We start from the raw sequence: 19397 nt of genomic DNA on the forward strand, positions 1-19397 counted from the left end.
TGGCACCTAGGGTTCACAGACCAGTGAACAGGCCCATGCTTGTCCAGGTATTAATAAGGGTAATGGAACAGAATTGAATTCCTGGTATAAAACATGAGTAAAAGATATACAGTGTGAACTACTTTGCATTGGAGGCTACACACGCTACTAGCCTGCGTCTCAGTTGATGTCAAATGTTATACATCTTAATAAAAGTTTGCTATATCATGTCAGTAAATGCCAGTGTACCTGCTAAAGATTTAGCTACTTCTTTAAGAATAACTGTATAAATTTGTTTCAGGTTGCAGTTATAAGTGCTTTATTTCTTTTGATGTCTAGTACAGTATATACATAAACTAAGTGGTAGTTAAAAAGGAAGGGATGACGGCAGATCAAAAGGATCTCTAAACACTTCTCTCTATTTGACCATATCATTGTTTAATATGAAAAAATTGTATAATAAAATAACGGACGTGCACAGTCAGTAAAGGCATGAGCCAGTATAATGCAAAAAACATTTTATGATGATAACTGAAAATAAAGGAAAAGGCCAGCGTGCTTTACTGGGCACTGTTTTAGGTGTTATCTGACAGTATACTACATATTGAAAGGGGGACAATTGTATCATCTTTTTTTAAAAAATTTAAAAATATGTTATATAAATTACATTACATATATAGAGCTCTCATGTGCCCTCAATATGTGTGTATACAACATTCTTTTTAAATTGTCCTCTTTTCAATAAAAAAGGGAAAATATTTGAAAAATTCATTCCTTGACCTGATTTAAAACTACTTTTTGATACCTTTGGAAAATCTACATGTGCATCACATAAAGTATGCCACCATACAAAAAAAAATACTAAAACATATTAAGTAAAGAAACATGACCCTTAATACCCACCCAGCCAATGTTTTGTTGAACCAAAATTATATTTTTTTCCAGCAGTATGTTTACTTGGTCTCGCTACAGAGTTAACTGGACCTCAAGGTTTTCCAACCATTTTCCAGCACAAGAGTACTGCTTAGGTTTCTGGACCTGAAGGTTTCGGGTATAAATTTCAGACAACCGAGCCAGTCAGATTAATTTGCATGAGATGAAAATGGAGAGTAATGGTGGACAGATCCAAAACGGTCTTGACAAGGAAAACAAACTAAACATTTCAAATAAAGCTCCTTTAAAAAAAATAATAACTGTGGCAGTCATTCCTTTAGATATGTATATGTTAATTGCACGTTTTCTAAGGATGACATAACCAAATGACTTCACTAACATTGCTGTTTGCTTATCCAGAGAATGGAAAAACCAGTGACTCAGTATCGTATGGTTGTCCAAAGTGGAAGGTTTTTTGGGGGTTTCAATCAGTAATGAGAACAACAGATGGCTGAATTAGGTAGAGTAATCACAGAGAGCCTTTGGGGCTCAGCAGCAATGTTGGTGTTGAATATTAAAAGAATGCAGTCTGGTAAGGAATTTCTGTATGTACCTTGGTCAGTGCACTAATCAAGAAGACAGACATTACAAGAATATCACAACCTGTCATAAACATCACCATAAGGCTGTGTATATCTCAAGGAAGCTTAACATGTATGCCTTATTTGCCTTTTCAGTCTCTCTCTCTGCTTGGCCATTTCTCCACATAGAGCTTAACATCAATACCAATTTTTTACTATACAGGATAATCAGCATGCACCCACAATGTTCTAGAAACTGCCATGATTTGTATGCAAAAAATCTGCGAGAATCTCACAAAAGATTAGAATGAAAAGTGCAGCTTGATATTAACAAGTCAAATGTATATTACATGCAAAGTAACTTTTAAACTGTATATTCATGTAAGTCATACATTTTCTTTTAAAGCAAAATAATGAATCACTCATCTGCTAACCGTGAGCATGCATGACGACTGATGCAATACAGTTTACTGCATATGTTACAACTAAAGAAAAACATTTTGTGCAAATGCAGCATTAGCTTTACAGAGAAATCAAAGAAACAGCAGACAAGCTTAACTGGAATTATTTTTCCTCTTGCGTTCAATGGGGTATGTAGAAAAATAAATAAAGATTAATCACCCCATATTGCAAAAGTGAATTGTGTACATTGACATTTTAGCATAAACCAGAACCCTCGAACCCACTGACATCGTACCACTTCTGGTAATAAACCGTTCTATCCCTGTTGTAATTACTGGACGTAACAGCTGCCCCTAGAAGCGCTCATATTTATATTGTGCAACAGTCCTCAAGGTAATTTATTTAAAAAAAAAACACCTCATTAGCTCTGAAATACATGCAACTACCAGTCCTCTCCAAGTTAGACTTGTGCACACATGTGGAAATAAGCGAGCAGACTAAAAAAAATAAATCAGTAACTAATGAATGAAAAAGGGTGAGCATCATTAAAGAAGATAATGAATTACAGCAAAAGAACTTTAAATAAAAGTAACCAAGGAAATTAGGGATTCGTGCTGGAGGTTATGTAAAATCTCATTTAAGTGCTTGTAGACACCCTAAACACAAAAATGCAGCTTACAAGATCAGCCAACTGCATAGCAATATCGATGTAGCCAGCTACTATTGTACTGTGCCTGTTGTTGTTCTACTTTTTATGTCCTTGAGTTATCATGTAAAGTTATTATGTTCTTCATAAATACTTCTATAGAAAGTACATCCTCATAAAGAAAGGCTAGTTAAGAGAATAAGACTGATGTTCTTTTTATAAACGTTACTCAAAATGCCTTCCATGGAATTATAAATTTCCTTATGCATAAAATAACAGTATTCCAGATGTCTCAAAAATGACAGAATATTTAAAAAGTAAGTTTAAAAAGTAAGTTTAAGTAAATATAGACTATTCAAAAAGCAGAATATTTAAAAAGACTGATAAAGAGGGAACAAGTAAGTCTGAACAGGTTCTATATTCAGGGCACTTAGGTGGTTAGACCTACAGTGCTTTCTATGGGGACTGGAGCCCATAGGCTTTTTTGTGAGTCAAATACGGGCAAGCTTTAGACTTTCACTGCCTGTTTGATCTTGGTAGCATCCGATGCCCCTTCAGGTCACTGTGACAAAGAGATAAGGTAGTGGAGGCATGAGCCGTAGATCGGCTATGAGGGCCACATAGCCTCCTCTCCATTGTAGCCTCTCTTCTGTTCTGTCATTAGAAAAGCGAAACGAGGCAGCCCACCCCCCCGCCCACCCCCCATGAAGGAAGTGGGGAGGGGGAGCGGCCTCAAGCTCGCGTCACCACGCTCTGCTCCATGTGTTTCCTCTCACCGCCTCCCCCTGCCACTTCATTCCCCACAGCTGGCTGGCTGGAACTTTATGGCTTGTTTCAAGCGAAAAAAAAAATCTTAAATATGGAAAAGATTACCAGCATCCTCCTTGATGTTTTGAAGTACCCCCCCCCCCCTTAAAAGTGTGGAATATATCAAGTGGTCAAAGGCTAGAGCTGAGACTGACTGAATACAAATGTTATTTCCTTTATTTACTCCTTGGTCTGCTTTCTGATGGGTTTCTGAAGCGGCCAGGTACTCCCCAAAACAGATCACCGACCCCCCCCCCCCTCCCAGGCCCCAACCTCCACAAAGCAAAAATCAGTGTGGCCAAAGGACTTATGGAACTGCATGAGAATGAGCGCCCAAATGACAAGACAGAAAGTTCAATATACAAAAACAGTCCAGCTCATTATAGAGTATATACTGCATGCGGTTCAAACAAAAAAGAAGGAAGAGTTTTACTTCGGTCACAAGTCATAGGTTCCTGGGAGTCTATTCTGAATATACAGTATGCTAAGAATCAAAGTATAATAAATCCTACAAACAAAGAACCACTGACGTCCCTCGAATAGCTTCAAAATCTAAAATGCTTCATCACGACCCAGAACATTAGTCAATAATAAAGAAAATCATGCATCAGTCAACTGGATTGACACTTACAAACTGATAGCATCTCGAGTTTGTGGTGCACAACTATAATTTGAAACAGGCCAATTACATAAAATGTTCTCACTTAAATCTTTAGATTTAGAGCAAGTCTTTAGATAACGTTTTCCGTGTGTCTGAAAACATAAGATCTCACCATGTTGCTGACAAATGTTTGACATCTATTTTGAAATGTGTTGTGTGAACAAGTATTTACGGAGCTGAACTTTCTTTGTGCGTAATGCTAAGCATCATACACATAAATTTGTCAAAAACTCACTGCGTAACAATGTGTTAGTATTACAGGATGATGATGGCTAAAGATTTAACATCTGATTTTTTATTTCGAGACTTGGTTCAGTAAGGTTCAACATTGCATTTTCATTATACCTAATGAAAATAATAAAACTTTGAAAGACATGAAGCTAGCAACAGGTGTTTTTGGGTAGTTTAGTGCAAAAGGGCAGCCTACCTGAAAGTTCAAAGTCATTAGCATTTAAAAGTTTTCCTCACTGAAAAATAAAACTTCTTAAAAAAATACACACCGACGAAGGCACTTGGGTTATTTTAAAATGTTCAAAATGTTTATGAATGCCTACTGTAATAAAACTACTCTTCTCATGTTTGAGAGGTTTCTTCTGTTTTTTTCAGTAAACCAAAGCATTTCAGAAGTGTTCACTATACAAACCATTAGACAAGACTACCATAATCAGATCCTTATTTAAAATGGAAATGGCAAGTCTTGGGATAATACATTATGTTAGAGAGGCTAGACTGTTATGATATCTTTCCAGTTGAACAAACTGTGCATCAACACATGCAATCTATTAAAATTCCTATCTGCAGAGAGCTGGCATGTGAGGCCAAGTTTTTCAGAAAATACATGTGCATCTTCCCCTGCTCAATTCGGCTTTCCTTATTTAAAAAAAAACAACAACACTTGAATACATTAGAATGCAATCATTTTAAAAATGTGTAGAGAATACAACAGGGCGCATGGACGTATTAAGGTAATGGAAATAGCTTAAGAAATACTTTTGAGATTGTTTGCTTTTCAGACATGCATATTATCCCCCACTAGCCCACTCCTCCATATAAAAAAGCACGGCCAAAATAAATAGGCAAGAAAATTCACTTTCCCTTGTCCATCTGCTCCTGCAAGGCTGCAACGAACAGCAAAATACAACAGTGGCTTAGAATACTTTGATTTCTTTGTTGGACCTGAATTTTTATTCCGATTGACCCTTTTTTCGACACTTGAGTTTCACCTGTCATTAAATATTTTTTGTGTATTTTGTCCACATATTTTTGTCCTCAAATTCATGAGTGCTCTTTTTGATCCTCATTTACAGGATATGTTCATGTTGTAAATACAGGAACAATAAATACCTCTAATTCATAGAGATATTTGTTGTCTTTCCCCCTGGAATTTGAAAATGATGCACAAATGAAGGATGATACCATCCACCATGGGCACTGGGCTCCCTGAGCAATACTGGCACTAACTAATGCTAAAAAAGTACAATTTTAATCAATAATTGTAAAGAGAACAAAAAATTCATACATACAGAAAAGTGCGCATCAAAATATACTTTAAAAAACTCGAAATGAGGATATTAAGGATATTCAAAATTCTCAAAGGCATCAACAAGGTGAACTCAGAGCACTTCGAGAATAAGTGGCATTTTTATTTTACCTAAAAGGTTGTCTTGAGTATAGAACAAGCTACCCAGCCATATGATTCAAGCTGATACTTCGGCTTCCTTCATGAAAAGGCTGGATAAGGTCCTCAGATCAATTAACTACTAAACTGGCCCGATGGGCTACCTCGTTTCATTTGTAACTGTTCTCATGTTCTTATACTATAAAGATGAATACATACCCAGTGATTTAAAAGAACAAAAACTGATTGTGCAGCTCCTGTATAAAAACCTTTGGACTGGAATGTAAAAACCTTAGGATATTCAAAAGTTCTTTTAGTACTGTACTGTATGAAAGTTTATATTGCAGACAACCTCAAATTAACGTGTTGCTAATGCCTTGATCTACATCATGTTTTGAACAAGGTACTGTAGGTGAATGACACATTTATCCTTTTTTACTTATACGGCAGTCTAAGTGAAGTACCTTGCTCCCAACCAGGACAACCTTCCAGTTAGGAGCCCTTACCACTACTTCACACTGGTGAGCTATAACAGTTCTCCAAAACATACAGGTAGTGGACAAAACATTGGAAATATCAATATAAAGTCTTCTAGGAGGGATGAAGCATCACTCGTTCACAAGAAAGTCCATTAACCTGATGGAAGTGGAAGCAAGCAGTCTCTGGTGTCATTCCAATTATCCCATAAATATTCTCGATTGGGTTCAGATCTGGTGACTGAGAAGGCTGTGACATATGGATAACATCACTATCACACTCATCCAACACATTCTCTGTGGATGGGAGAACAGTTATCCTGCAATATGGGGTAAAGTTGATCACTCAGTACCATTAAATAGTGATGTAAATTAACCTTACCTTCTAATGGAAGGATTGCACCAAATCATCCCAGGAATATATACTCACAACTTTAGAGAACCACTGCTCAGTAGTCCATTGCCTGTGCTCTTAGCAACACTGAATTTGCAAGAGTGCCCTGCCAGGTGTAGTGAGCAGTTTACACACTGCGATCTGCAGTATCCCACTCATTGGAGTTCTCAGTGGACTGTTTGTGATCAAACTATCTGCTTGTACCTAAGGTTGAAATTTGCAGTCAACTGATTTACAGTTGTTTGCCTGTTTTGCTTTCCACTTCAATTTAATGCACAGATATTATGATTCTTCTGCCCTGATCCTGGTCCTTTGCTGATGTGATGCCCTCCAAGGTCCACACAGACTTCACCCTAGATACTGCTGCTTATGAAACATCAGCAAGTTGTGCTGTCTTGGTCACTGAAGACCCTAGAAACAATCAACCCTCAACAATCACCCCTCTTGTAGTTTCCTCTTGCAACCACGCTAACATTAGTTGAAGGTGAAAATCTACTCCACACTCTACATTCCAAAATGTCCCATAAAGGTTCAATGCTGTTTTGATCTGGTGATTGGGAAGGCCATGGAAGGTCTGTGACTTCATCCTTGTGTTCATTAAATCATGCTTGAATCCATTAAACCATGTGTATGGGTGCGTTATCGTCTTGGAAAATGGTAGCATCTTGAGGAAACAATGTTTGCACCATAGGGTGCACCTGGTTGCCTAAAATGGCTTTGTATTCCTAGGCCATAATTATACAATACAGTCATAATTGGACCTAGTCATTCCTATGAGATGGGAACAGGCAGTGTGGGTTGAAGAATTGTTTTGGCTTTCTGCATCCAGTTGTAGAAAAATGAGTAAAAGACGACTCATCAGACCATATGACTTTTTTCCACTGCTCAGAAGTCCAGGTTTTGGACCTCTTTACACCAGGTTATGTGTTGCTGCTCATTGGCGGGTTTCCAGATAACAGACCTACCATAAATATCAGCTTTGTGAAGCCCATGATGTACAGTTTTTGTTGATATTGGGTCATGGAAGTGTACTGTAGATTCTGTTCTATGGTATATCGTGAGGCCGTTGTTTAGTGGTTTTCAGCAACTACAGTATTCTGTTGAGTGTACGTCTGTCCCTGGTGGTAGGCTTCGACTTGCAACCTCTTTTCTGATGATTTTTTCATGTTTGGTGTATGCCATGATGATTTTCAGTAGAGTCTCCCTTTGACACATTAAATAATTTTGCTATTTCTGTGACTAATGCACCTGCAATTCATGCACCAACTATCTGACCTCTTTCAAAATCTGTTAGATCTGTTTAGAAACTCACATACTAAAGTGTTGATTTCAAGACATCCTTTACAGCTAAATTAAATAACATTATTGACCAATAATTAATTATTAATATTAAACATTAATATTAAACACAAATATAATACTATATAATTGGGATTTACTTCACAATATTTTTTTATTTTTTTTGTTAGGTGTGTCCATTATTTTGTCCATCTCCTGTACTTGGAGCCCCTTATTTACCCAAGTGTTTCCACATTTTTTGTCCACTACTTGTATATCTGCATTCATGTGCCCTTTATCCTAAACATTCATCCCACAGGTTAAACCCAAGCAGAACAGCTTTAAAACGTATTATTTTGATACTTAGGCAAGACACAAATCCTGATTTCATACAGAAATTATGTATATTACAGATATAATTTTCAGATTTCTCTACTTTGCCTTAAGGCGTTACATTTGATGCTGTCTTGTGGTTTGATTTAAAATAATGAAATTACATATATTTATCTTTCTTATGATCAGATGTTCCTTACCTACAATCATCCAATACATTAAATAAAAACAGTTAATATATTTTCTTTATAGCAGAAGGATTACAGGAAACATTTTCTGCAACTCTTAAAGTCCTATATATTGTGATACTTTAGGGATTGCTAAAGGTACGACATGTCACTTAAGAACAAACCATATTTACAGATCTTGCTAAAATATATTAAATAACTGGAAACAAATCTCACTTGTAAAAGTAGTCAGGAACACGGTTGTATATTAGTGCACAGTGAAGTGTGATAAAATAAGAATACCTACTAGTGGGTGATATTTACAATACACCCATGTTAGGTAACTCCTGCTGAAGGCTGTGATTAGGTACAATAAATTCAACAGGTTACAAGACTGACACTTTGTCATGATGTACTTTTAATTTACTTTTCCTTGGCTTGAACAAATCAACATCTGTGTATCTGAGAATGTGTAACCCCGTCACTATTGCATTCTTCAACAACAAGGACTTTCTCACACTGAGCGTCTTACCATTATTGAATGTCTGTTGGCTGAGAGAAGCCCTGTGCCGTATCCAGAGCCGAGACCTCCCATTGCACCGTTGTGTGATGGTCCTATTAAGCTGTGCATCTCGTTGTGCCCACTGGGCATGCCTGTGGAAGGCCCTACGGCATGACTGCGTAGCACGTGAATCGCATCGTCCAGCCTCTCCAAACGGTCTTCAATGCGGCTTTGCTGAAACAGAAACCACACTGGTCATGCTCATTCACCAGCAAAACAGGACCCCCAGTCTTCTCCAACAGACCCATGACACAGCATTTCAAAGCCCAGAGCCACAAGATGTTTTTCATCCACTGCATCTATCAGAGCTTGCGCGTTCAAACACCTAAGAGCTATTTCACTTGTTCAGAAACAAATACCACACAATTTATTCAATTTATGTAGGTGCAAAACTGGAACTATTTGGTCTGTTTGTCCAGAATCCTCACTCCTTGCAAGAAAAGTTTGCTAGAAATATAAATCTGAATCATTAGATAATTTCAAAGTAATAAAAATGGCCAATTATCTTTATACCCGAGATTCCTATTGTACATATTTCCATGTTGTTCCATATGAAATACCAGTACATTTAGGTGGCTAGTTTAAGTTGATATTTTCAGTTGAATAAAACAACAAGGTTTTGCAGACTGCTAGCTGAAATGACACTGCAAACATGGCTGTGGGTGACATTTGGAATTAACTATATAAAATTAACACAAAAAAAGTTAAATGGACCAGCATGAAGACTATACAACAAAATTAAAAAATCTAGCCAGGTTGATGGGAAAACATAAAAAATCTTTCATTTGGTGAGTTGATAGCTAAGCTGGAAAAGGCAACTTGGAGTTGTGACATTTTTTCCTGAACAAGGGAGGACTCACAGAATGTGAGTTCATGCTTACCAAAGAGTGCAGTGGAGCTTCATAGTTTGGCGACGATGGCCCTTGTCCTCCATTCCTGGACCACACAGCTGTGCCTGCCGCTAAGAAAGACCGAAGTATAGAGAAGGGCAAGATGAAAAAAGAGTGAATCCACAAACAGTTGTGATTTATATTTGGATACATTTGAAATACTAGTGGGAAAAATCCATGGCTAAAAAGAGATGCAAGAGGGGTTTGCAGATAAGTCTCAGGCATCAAGTCTGAGCTTGAAAGATCGGATCTCCAGTACCGACGCTTACTACCAGCAAGTGTGCATTTACCACAGAAACAGAAAGGTATGAGAAAAAGAAACTGAGGAAATCTGTGGACTTTGTCTTGGTTAAAAGAGGTGATTGCTGATGCGAGACGAAGTAAAAGAGATTTTTGGGATTACCAATAAGACTGGACAAGGATGAAGAGAAAATGTGAAAAAAGTCAGAAAAAGTCAAAAGTCAACAACTTGGTATTTCCATAAAGCTGTAAGACTTTTCAAGAGAGTATGGACATTTTCTCCCAGATGACAAACAAATGAGTAATACAATTTATAGCCATTTGGGCAAAAGTGAAAACTTTGTATATTAAACTTTAAAAAAAAATTATCATAAGAAAATTTTGATTGATTATTATCAGTATGTGGATTGTCCCACAAAAAGTATGGAATTATTGGAAATGTTATAAATGTTTATTCAATCTTGCTATAAAAATTAAACAGTCATTTGTAAACCTCCATATGGAACATCGGATCATAACTCAATTCATCTGTTACCAGCTTATTGATATAATTTAAGACCAAGAAACCCTACTGTGAAATTAATCAAAACATGGACAGAGAAATATCTGGAACAGCTAAGGCTATATTTTGACTGTACAGTCTGGGACATCACCGAGCAAACATCTGGGGATTTGGAGAAACTGAGCAATTGAAGTCATTACAGACTACTTCGATTTTTGTACTGATACAATTGTACCAGAAACAAAACAAATAAGAAAATTACATCCGTTACTTTAAAGAGAAAAACAACTGATGTAAAGCCTGTAATGGAGCGAAGACTTTAATTTGGAAAAAAAAGAAGGGAATAAGTGTATCTCATAACCTGTATTCTGTAAACAATTTTAATTCCTTTAATGCTCGTTTGACAATGTTGACTTCCCAGAAGTACTGGAGTGTGTCATTCAATTCCACAGTGTGAGCAGTTGAGAATATTAATGTCTGATGTGTTAGAGTAGTTTACTAAAATTAATATACATAAGGCAAGTAGGACCAATACCTGGTATTGTGTTGAAAGAGTGTGGACAGCAACTGTGTAATATTTCAAAAAATAAATTAATTCAAATGTCTATTGCTACACATTTGTAAGATACTATTATTGAGGAAAAATTCTTGTAGCTAAACAGCACAATTGACCAGCAGAAAATGATTATCATCCTGCGGGTTTCACATCTATTTCTATGACATGTTTTGAACACAGTGGTTGGTAAAGAGGAAGGGAACTTACTGTATCTGCTACAGATTTTTATATGGCAGGAGAGGCATGTAGGATGTTACATTAACCATTTTACTGTATATGTTTATAGACATTCATAACAGTCATATTCTTTTACTTGATTATTGTTGACTTTTCATCAGTGTTTAATACCTCTGAGCTTAAACTGTTAATCCTGAAGCCCAGAGCCACGAGTGCAAACTCAGACATTATTATATTAAATATATAGCGTATTTTATTGTAAATAGACTGTAATCTGCTATTGTGAATGGCACTCGATCCGGAGTTCTTGGTAGCAATCATGAAATGCTAACACAGGATATATGTATAAGATCAGACAAAAAAGACTACAATAAGATACGTATAGAAATCATCTTTACCTTTACTATCGGTTAGAGATTTATATGCATTTTTACCTTCTGGATGCAAGGCACATACAGTATATGAAGATGGGTAAACAAGACTCTATACAATTTTAACCCAATTTGCATTAATCCTTTTAACCAGTAAATATACTGTTTCGGAGTTTTACTGAATGTGATTTTGCATTATGTATTTGGAGGTATTGTGATGGACTACAGTACATTTGCACTGTATTTTTATGATTGCTTTGGTGAGCGATTGGACTCTGGAATTCAAACCAAATAATCTCCTTCAGGATTAGACACTATTACACATAATTCCAACCATTTATACACTGCTTTGCAACTCAAAGGATACACATAAACACTCTTTCACATATAGGATGAGACCCAATATTCATCCACCACTGAAGCGTAACATCCACCTGGCTGACATGTGGCAGCCATTATGTGACACCTGCCCCACTATACATTAGATCAAGAGAAAAAGTAAGAAACTGAAGAACGAATCCAATTAAGGGGGATCTTTACATAGGCCAGAGTGTGCAAGCTCACAGTGGAACCAGGATGTCAGGGTGTTAACTCATCTGCTCTTACGCACAGTGCCAATAACTGAGTAATCAGGAAGTTGGATTAAGGTCTCACTCAAAGGATGGCACATAGTACAGCACAGTTTCTCTCATCACCATACTGGGGTATTGGTTTGGAAGTTCGGGTCCCAGCCTCAGCCTTGCTTAGTTTCTGATGGTACCAAGTTAGAAGTTGGCAATGCTGCCATGACCTTAAATTAGTACACACTGCACAGGCTGTCGTGCATTTTTGGAGTCTTCCCTCCTTTCACCCTTTGAGAGTAATTTCAGGGTTTCTGCTACTTCTGGGAAGCACTCAGGGGTAATGGCTTTTCACAGCACTCAGCTTCAGCCAATAATGTTTCCTGACAGCTCTATAAAGGCCTCCTCAGACATAGGTTATGGTGTCTATTTGCTTCTGGGAATGGGATTTACACACACAAAAAAAATAAAAAAAATAATTGAAAGCATTGGAAGATAGTAAAAAATTCAAAGAATTTTATTGGCAATTATTTTTTTCCCCTGTCACTTGAGTTATATGTACGTCTCTGCTTCCTTTTTGATGGTAGAAGATAAATGAGACATTTCTTCTGGGATGCTTGAGCCTGTCATGTTATAGTAAATCAACATTTTCTTCCCTGAGAGGACACTATTAATACAAGTCCATACAAACAAATTATATTTTAATTCCGAATTTAAACAGGTGAACCACTCCACTCCACTCTATACTCTGCTAAAGCAATTGATATACTAAAGGAATAAAGTGCAATAATCTGATGAGAACATTATGAAAAACAATAATACAGTTTATCTGGAAAGCACCCTGTCCCGTGGAGTGGTCTTTTGCTATGGGCTCTATTGTTTTATTTTGATTATTATTTGATCAAGTACCTGGCTGTGTGAGCATCGAAGTGCATCAGCAGCTTTACAACATTCCTACTTGGCTCCTTCCCATAGGCGAAAGCCATTAAAAACTAATTCAGTTGTTGATTCAAACCTTTTCATTCTGTGCTGCTTTCATGCACTTTTTTGGTACCTAATCTACTCCACAGTCACAGCTGGAGCACAGTTGTTAATTACTGAAGGAGCCATTTTCTTCCTCTTTGTTAAATTGAAAAGATGGCTGGAGAGGTGAAAATCGCTGAAATCGGGCAGGTAAAGAGTAATGCTTTTTTGTGGGTTGACCTTGCGTTATGGTAATCTCCTTGGTTATTTGATCCATACGCTGCAATCCTAAAAAGGCAGAACCCCACTGTTAAGTTTCAGCCCTTTATTGGTCTGTAGTTCAGGCAGACCTACAGCAGCAATTAAAGGATCTGAGTAATAAAACCATGTTCACTCATTATTTGCTTCTTTCTTCCATGACCTGTCTGTTTGAAGGGCACAGGATTCCTTGATTATGCATATTAGATCTAATTAAGTCATTTTTATTGTCCTCTTTTATGTATACTAACTTGTTCACAATTTTGGTAACCAGTTTTTATTATTAAGGCTCATTTCCATATGCTAATGAGCAAATAATTACCTTCACATTCATGTGCAAATAAAGTCAAAGTGTTATCAGCAACTAAATTATTTCTCATTAAAAAAATTCAACTGACTGCCCTGTAAATTTAACTTTCAATATCAATTTTAAATTGTCTGCTTTAATAAGCCTCATTTTCATTTGTAAAGTCTAATAACTTTAATGTAATGATTAATACAAATTATTCCAGGCATATCCTCAGCACGTTTAATAATACTTCATAATACTACAGCACATCCAGTACATTGGTTTTAAATTATTTGGTAAAGTGCATTTGTAATTAATACTATCAGTCAATACATATAAAAATGTAAAACACCATGTAACTGGGACAATTAGTTCAGAATTTGTAACAAGGTGATTACAGTGAACTCATTTTTTATTTTAAGAAGCAAAGAAAATCTGTATTACTTAATACTGCTTGGCAATAATTAGAAAAAAATTAAGATCCAGTGCAATGTAATTTAAGACCTAAAACATGACTAACAGTTATTAAGTTATTAGACGTGTGTTTTAGAAAATAACATTTAATTCCTTTCATGTGGTTAGCAGCACACTTGGGAGCAATGAATATTCACTGCTGGGAATTCACTACTGCAGAAAATCCAATCAGATTTCCACTAAAAGTCACACAAATTGCAGGAATCACTGGTGTTGGCCATCAGTGGTTTAATGTTGCAGTGGGTATACCTCCAAGTTTGTGTGTTCATCTGAGACTCTCTAAGGTATTTATAATGTCTTCTAATGAGCAGATATCTTGCTGTATATGTGGACTGCAAAGAAGTGTTATATTAGTGAAAAGTCTTTTAAGCAGCAATACCAGGTAGATATTTACATTTTATCAATGTCAATCTACAATCACAAACTAGGACCTTTTTAAACTCCTGACCCAACTGCATCTACTAACAAAAGAAGCTAAATGCAGCCTAATTAAAGCTGCCCCCAGGAAAACCTCTCATCCCTTAAAAATCCCTGAAAAGTCATTTTTATACATACTGTATAAATTAGTTGATAGATACAGTGTAGGTTGAGGCTCAGTGGTTAAGAAGGTCAGGTTGTGTGAGATTCAGAGGAATTTAATAAAAAAGCCAGATTTGACGGCTACCCATAGAACAGCATACACTGCTTTTTATTACCAGAAACAAATAAGTAACTGTGCTCTGCAAATGTTATGCACATTTAGGATAGTGTTGATCACAGCCGTTCCTAAACAGAACTTTTTTCTTCATGGAATTGTAGAATTTTGTACTTACAACTTACATTTTAGCTTAAAGATATCCTTCCACATATAATGAAAATATGACATTAAGTAAAATAAATAACAAGTAAAGATTTATTCCATGCTGAAAAGAAACACAACGTTTCCGCTGTGGAGCCTTCACTTGTTCCTTTGCTGCATACGCATGCCGAAACAGCTACATACTTGAACTATTAAGTAAAATAGTCATTTAATACCGAAAAACAGACTGAAGTATTACTGATATGAACTTGGTTAGCCTCTCTCCCAAAATCCCTTACCTGTGAGTGAGGGGGGCGATCCCACAGGGGTGGAAGGATTTGATGAGAAACTGTTGTTGGTATGATCTGGAGAGTAGATCTGAAGTGAGAAATGAACAAATACAAAGGTTTTAAAATGCTCAGAAAGCATTTCCTTTCAAATTTATAAAAAGCTTACACCAAAAACAAAAAGTAAAGTAAAAAAAAAAGTTTTAGTAAAAACAAATTAAAATTCAGAGCTACTGTACTACAGCATATTAATGTTAAGCTCTGTGCTCTTTTTTTGTGAGGAATTTAACATTAGCTCAAAGCTGATTTATATAATAGGAGTTTGATTGAAATGCTTAAGAAAAGGATCTCCTAAGTAATAAACACACACATTTTAAAATGTTGTTTTAGTTCATTCCATTTTATGAAATTTCATCTTAATTTACAGATATTAAATTATGCTTCAAAAACTATGGTGAATATAATACAAAGGATAAAATTAAAGGTCTAAAAAGTTCTGATGATGTCCTGATCCCTATTAAGTTACTGCACCATAAGGAAAGCTTACAGGACCTTAATTACACTATTAGGGGAAAAACAACTGTATATTTGCCACAGACAGCCAGTAACTGAATATTCATATAAGAAAAGAAAATCAAACAGACAAAAATGGCACATCACAAATTGTGTATGAAACCGGTAACTGGAGAAAAAATGCACCCACCCATGCAACATACAAAAGTGTCCAAATGTTTGCTACAGTATAACCTTCATTTTACTGTAATATGTTACTGTAATATGTAACTGATGCTCTCAAAGGTCTCCACATTTGACTGAAGTGATACAATCTGAATCAGGCTAACTATCACATGTTGCAGAATGGAATGGCAGACTTGCTTAGTGGGGTTTAACACGGTGGGCGCTCTTTAATGTCGCACTACTTACAGATGCCAGAGCCTTTCCCAGCGCATCGCCAGTTTGTGAGCTGCCCGCGGCTCCGCTTGCTGCCCTGTTAGCTGAACCAAAGACATAAAGGAAGCGTTTGTTTAACAAAGACACTTTTCATTTCTTCAGCTCCTAAATGCGAAATAACCCTGTGGTCATCTAGCCACCCCCCACCCTTGAATGTCCAATTTGTTTCTATCCGTCACATTGTACGCGCTGATGGTAATTAGTCACAGGCTCCCACAAGTGTGAACTTCGGCAATCAGCGTTTCACTGCTCCAGCTTTCTTTCTTCTTTCTAACCCCACAGATGGCGGCCAAAGACACAAACCATTGACAAAGAATCTTGGTGAGATTACAGAGCTCCCAGACATTACACAGGAGAAAGAATTTCTCAGCATAAAGAGGTACGGGGATTGCATTTCATGCGTTCGTACTTTTATCCTTTTACTTTTACTTCTTTACTTCGTGGCAAGTAAAACAAGGCAACTTCCTGCTATATATAATCAATACAATAACTGGGTAAAATAGGTAACATATCATAAAACAAAGAAGCTGCAAAAAAACTTAGTAGTGGAGTAATTAGTATGTAAGTTGAGAGCAAGGGATATCTCCACAATGTAAATTTAAGTTTAATGCAGCTTATAATAAGATATACAAAGTATATAGTTTGTGTAGAATAAACAATACAGGTGGTGCAACAAACAAAGGGATCTGTAGATTTTTAGTGTAGAATATCCTTCCTCACTAGACCTGTAAAATGCTTGCTTTATCAAAGTAAGTCACCGATGGACAAAAAGGTCTAAAACCTCAAGACCTTAAGCTTTCATCGTCTTGTTTTAATCTAGAATTGTCAATTATTTCCATGTTTATAAATCTCCAGATTTGCCTCTTTTCAGCTTGTCTTGCTCTGTCACGGGTTCAACAAAGTCCACGCCGAGTCAAGCCATTCCCTTGCATACAAAGTCTTTTCTTGAGCAGTAAACACTGAATGAAACGCAGGTTCAGTTCTTACTGCTGCAAGGTGCCTGGAAAGTCACAGTAGTCTCTGTTATATGGCAATCCCAAGAAAACTCACTGCTGGGGACTCCTAACCCTAGCGAAGATGCAGCACACTCTCCACTGTTATTTGGAAAGTCCCAGTCACAGTGGGCTAACAACACAGCTCAGACTCAGAGTAGTGCTGGCCAGTGACTGACTTTACTGGACGAGCACCTACAACCTAGAGAAATGCACAACTTAACTATTAACTCTGCTAGGGTGACAGAAAGGCTTTAGCCAGAGTTGTAACTCTGTAATTAACTGTAATTTGTGAATGCTCCCAGTGCAATTGTGGTCTACTTAACCAGACTGTGATATCCGATATCTTAATAAGGTACTGGGAAGCAGACGCATAATACATTCTCCCATTCCTTGATGAAAAAGTCCTGGGCTGCTTGTTTAAACACTCAAGAGAGTACACACTATTTCATGCAGATCTGCATGTCAGCTTTGCTGTACACTGCAGAAAAACATCACATTTCAAGAAAGGTCAGGTACAGTATCGAAGGTTTAGAAGAATTATTAGTAATTCTGCATTTCAATAACGAAACACTAGAATCCGCCTTTGGAATGGGCAAATGCCAGATTTTTGCTGCTTCTGGCTTTCCCTTAATTAGAAACATCTTGTAGTTGTACAGATAGAACAAATAGCTTTTGAGATCCTAACTTTAGATTGGAGTGCATACTGTCAAACTTCTGAATGCAGAAATAAATACGATCCCACAAATCATGACATTCAAATATGGCAACTGTTTCACCAGCTTCATACGGTGTGTGCAACGTAGGTCTTTCAAGCTTTTGTTTTGACTTTGGGCGAATTATGACAAACTGAGAGAAGGGTTCTTTACCTTTTAAACTACTGCAAGTTAATGATTTCCAAATAAAAACTAGAAGACCAGTTTCAGATGAATTCTAATTGAGTCCCACCTGTGGGTTGTTTCATAATGCATTCAGCAGTTACGATAAATTAAAATTCAAATGAAAAACATTCCTATTAGTGTTTTACTGTATTTACTTTGGACATGTAAGAGAACTTTAAGCAAACTGCCAACTGCGGTAGATGGACAAAAGAGCCCATATACATCGACAAGACTAAGAAATCCTGTACAATACGACTTCCAAGTACTACTTTTCCAACTACATTATTTCAGCCAAAATGCCACCCAAAACTTGTGCTTACTTAATCTACTGATTCCAAGTTCACACATTCCAGTTACAGGATAAGTCTAAGTCATTTGTCCAAACTCGTCAACAAACATATTTAATAGTTTATATAGGCTGCTTTGGAAAAAAAAAAAACTTCTATGAAAATTGCATATGCCAGAGGTAAGCCACAAGGCTATCGCACGTCATAGCCACACATCATTAGAGGGAAAAGAGCACCAGAATTATTGTATGCTCCCAACGTGTATCACTGTAAAATTTCAAGCATATGTTAAACCCAATCATTTTCAATAAATGAAAGATTAACTGTACAGGAGATTAGCCTTCAAAGGGCAATTGGTCATACTTCACTTTTGATCAAAAATGAATGATAATGTGAGTTGGCATTACTCTATTTTTGTTATTTTAGAATAAAAATATTTCAGATTTGCGGTGAAGAGTTTCCAAAACGTATCTATCTCATCATTTGTGTTGGACACACTGGCTTGTAATGGCCTTTATTATGAAACTTTTATTTGGATACTGTAATCTTAAGACATCAAAGTGGGGTTTCCATGGCGAACAATTTTATTATATCCTATCAAAACTTGACTGTGTGTCAGGGTCTTGCTAAATGTCAGAAAAGATTAAAATGTACAGTACATACAAACACATGAGCACTTTCTGACCCTTTTGGAAGTGAAGAGGAGACGTGGCATGTGTTAATGCTTCGCTGTTCATTCTTGCAGTGTTTTGTAATAGAAAAATAAATGATCAAATGTGAAACCCAAAACATATGCATCAAACTTCATGTTTCCTATTTATTTTTTTATTTTTTATATCCTGGTATTTCTTGTTTATGTTAGCGAGTGCATGCAAAAGGAACAAAAAGGGAAACAAGAAATTTGCTTTAAAAACAATGCATGAAATCTGCTTCAGATTAGTTTATTATATTAATGTGGCGTTCAAAGAAATATACATAAACAAATCTATTGTGGCAAAAAGATTGACATTACATCTGCCACAGCTCAGTCAAAATGGCATTGTAATTTCTGCTTATCATACTGAAGTTTGGATTCATCTTTAATTGGAAGCTATTTCAATTTTCTCTTAATTACATTACACATCTGATAACTTTTTTTCCCAGTTTGTTTTGTTTCTCTTTATT

The 19397-nt window shown here is 36.5% G+C and overlaps 1 protein-coding gene across 14 annotated transcripts in view; it reads right to left on the reverse strand.

Annotated features, from left to right (window-relative positions):
- Positions 1 to 19397, reverse strand: part of tcf4 (transcription factor 4) — a 209463-nt gene that overhangs the window by 22734 nt on the left and 167332 nt on the right. For all 14 annotated transcript variants that reach the window (XR_015936079.1, XM_088630366.1, XM_088630359.1 and 11 more), the window contains 4 exons: positions 16047 to 16117; positions 15135 to 15213; positions 9659 to 9738; positions 8748 to 8951 (listed from right to left, as the gene is read on the reverse strand). Coding sequence is in view for 13 of the 14 variants with exons in the window: in XM_088630366.1 (XP_088486492.1) it covers positions 8748 to 8951; positions 9659 to 9738; positions 15135 to 15213; positions 16047 to 16117 (434 nt within the window). In the remaining variant the exon portion in view is untranslated. The remainder of the gene's footprint in view (positions 1 to 8747; positions 8952 to 9658; positions 9739 to 15134; positions 15214 to 16046; positions 16118 to 19397) is intronic.

This window comes from Lepisosteus platostomus, chromosome 4, assembly GCF_059453375.1.
Source record: "Lepisosteus platostomus isolate fLepPlt1 chromosome 4, fLepPlt1.hap1, whole genome shotgun sequence".
Classification (NCBI taxonomy): Eukaryota; Metazoa; Chordata; class Actinopteri; order Semionotiformes; family Lepisosteidae; genus Lepisosteus; species Lepisosteus platostomus.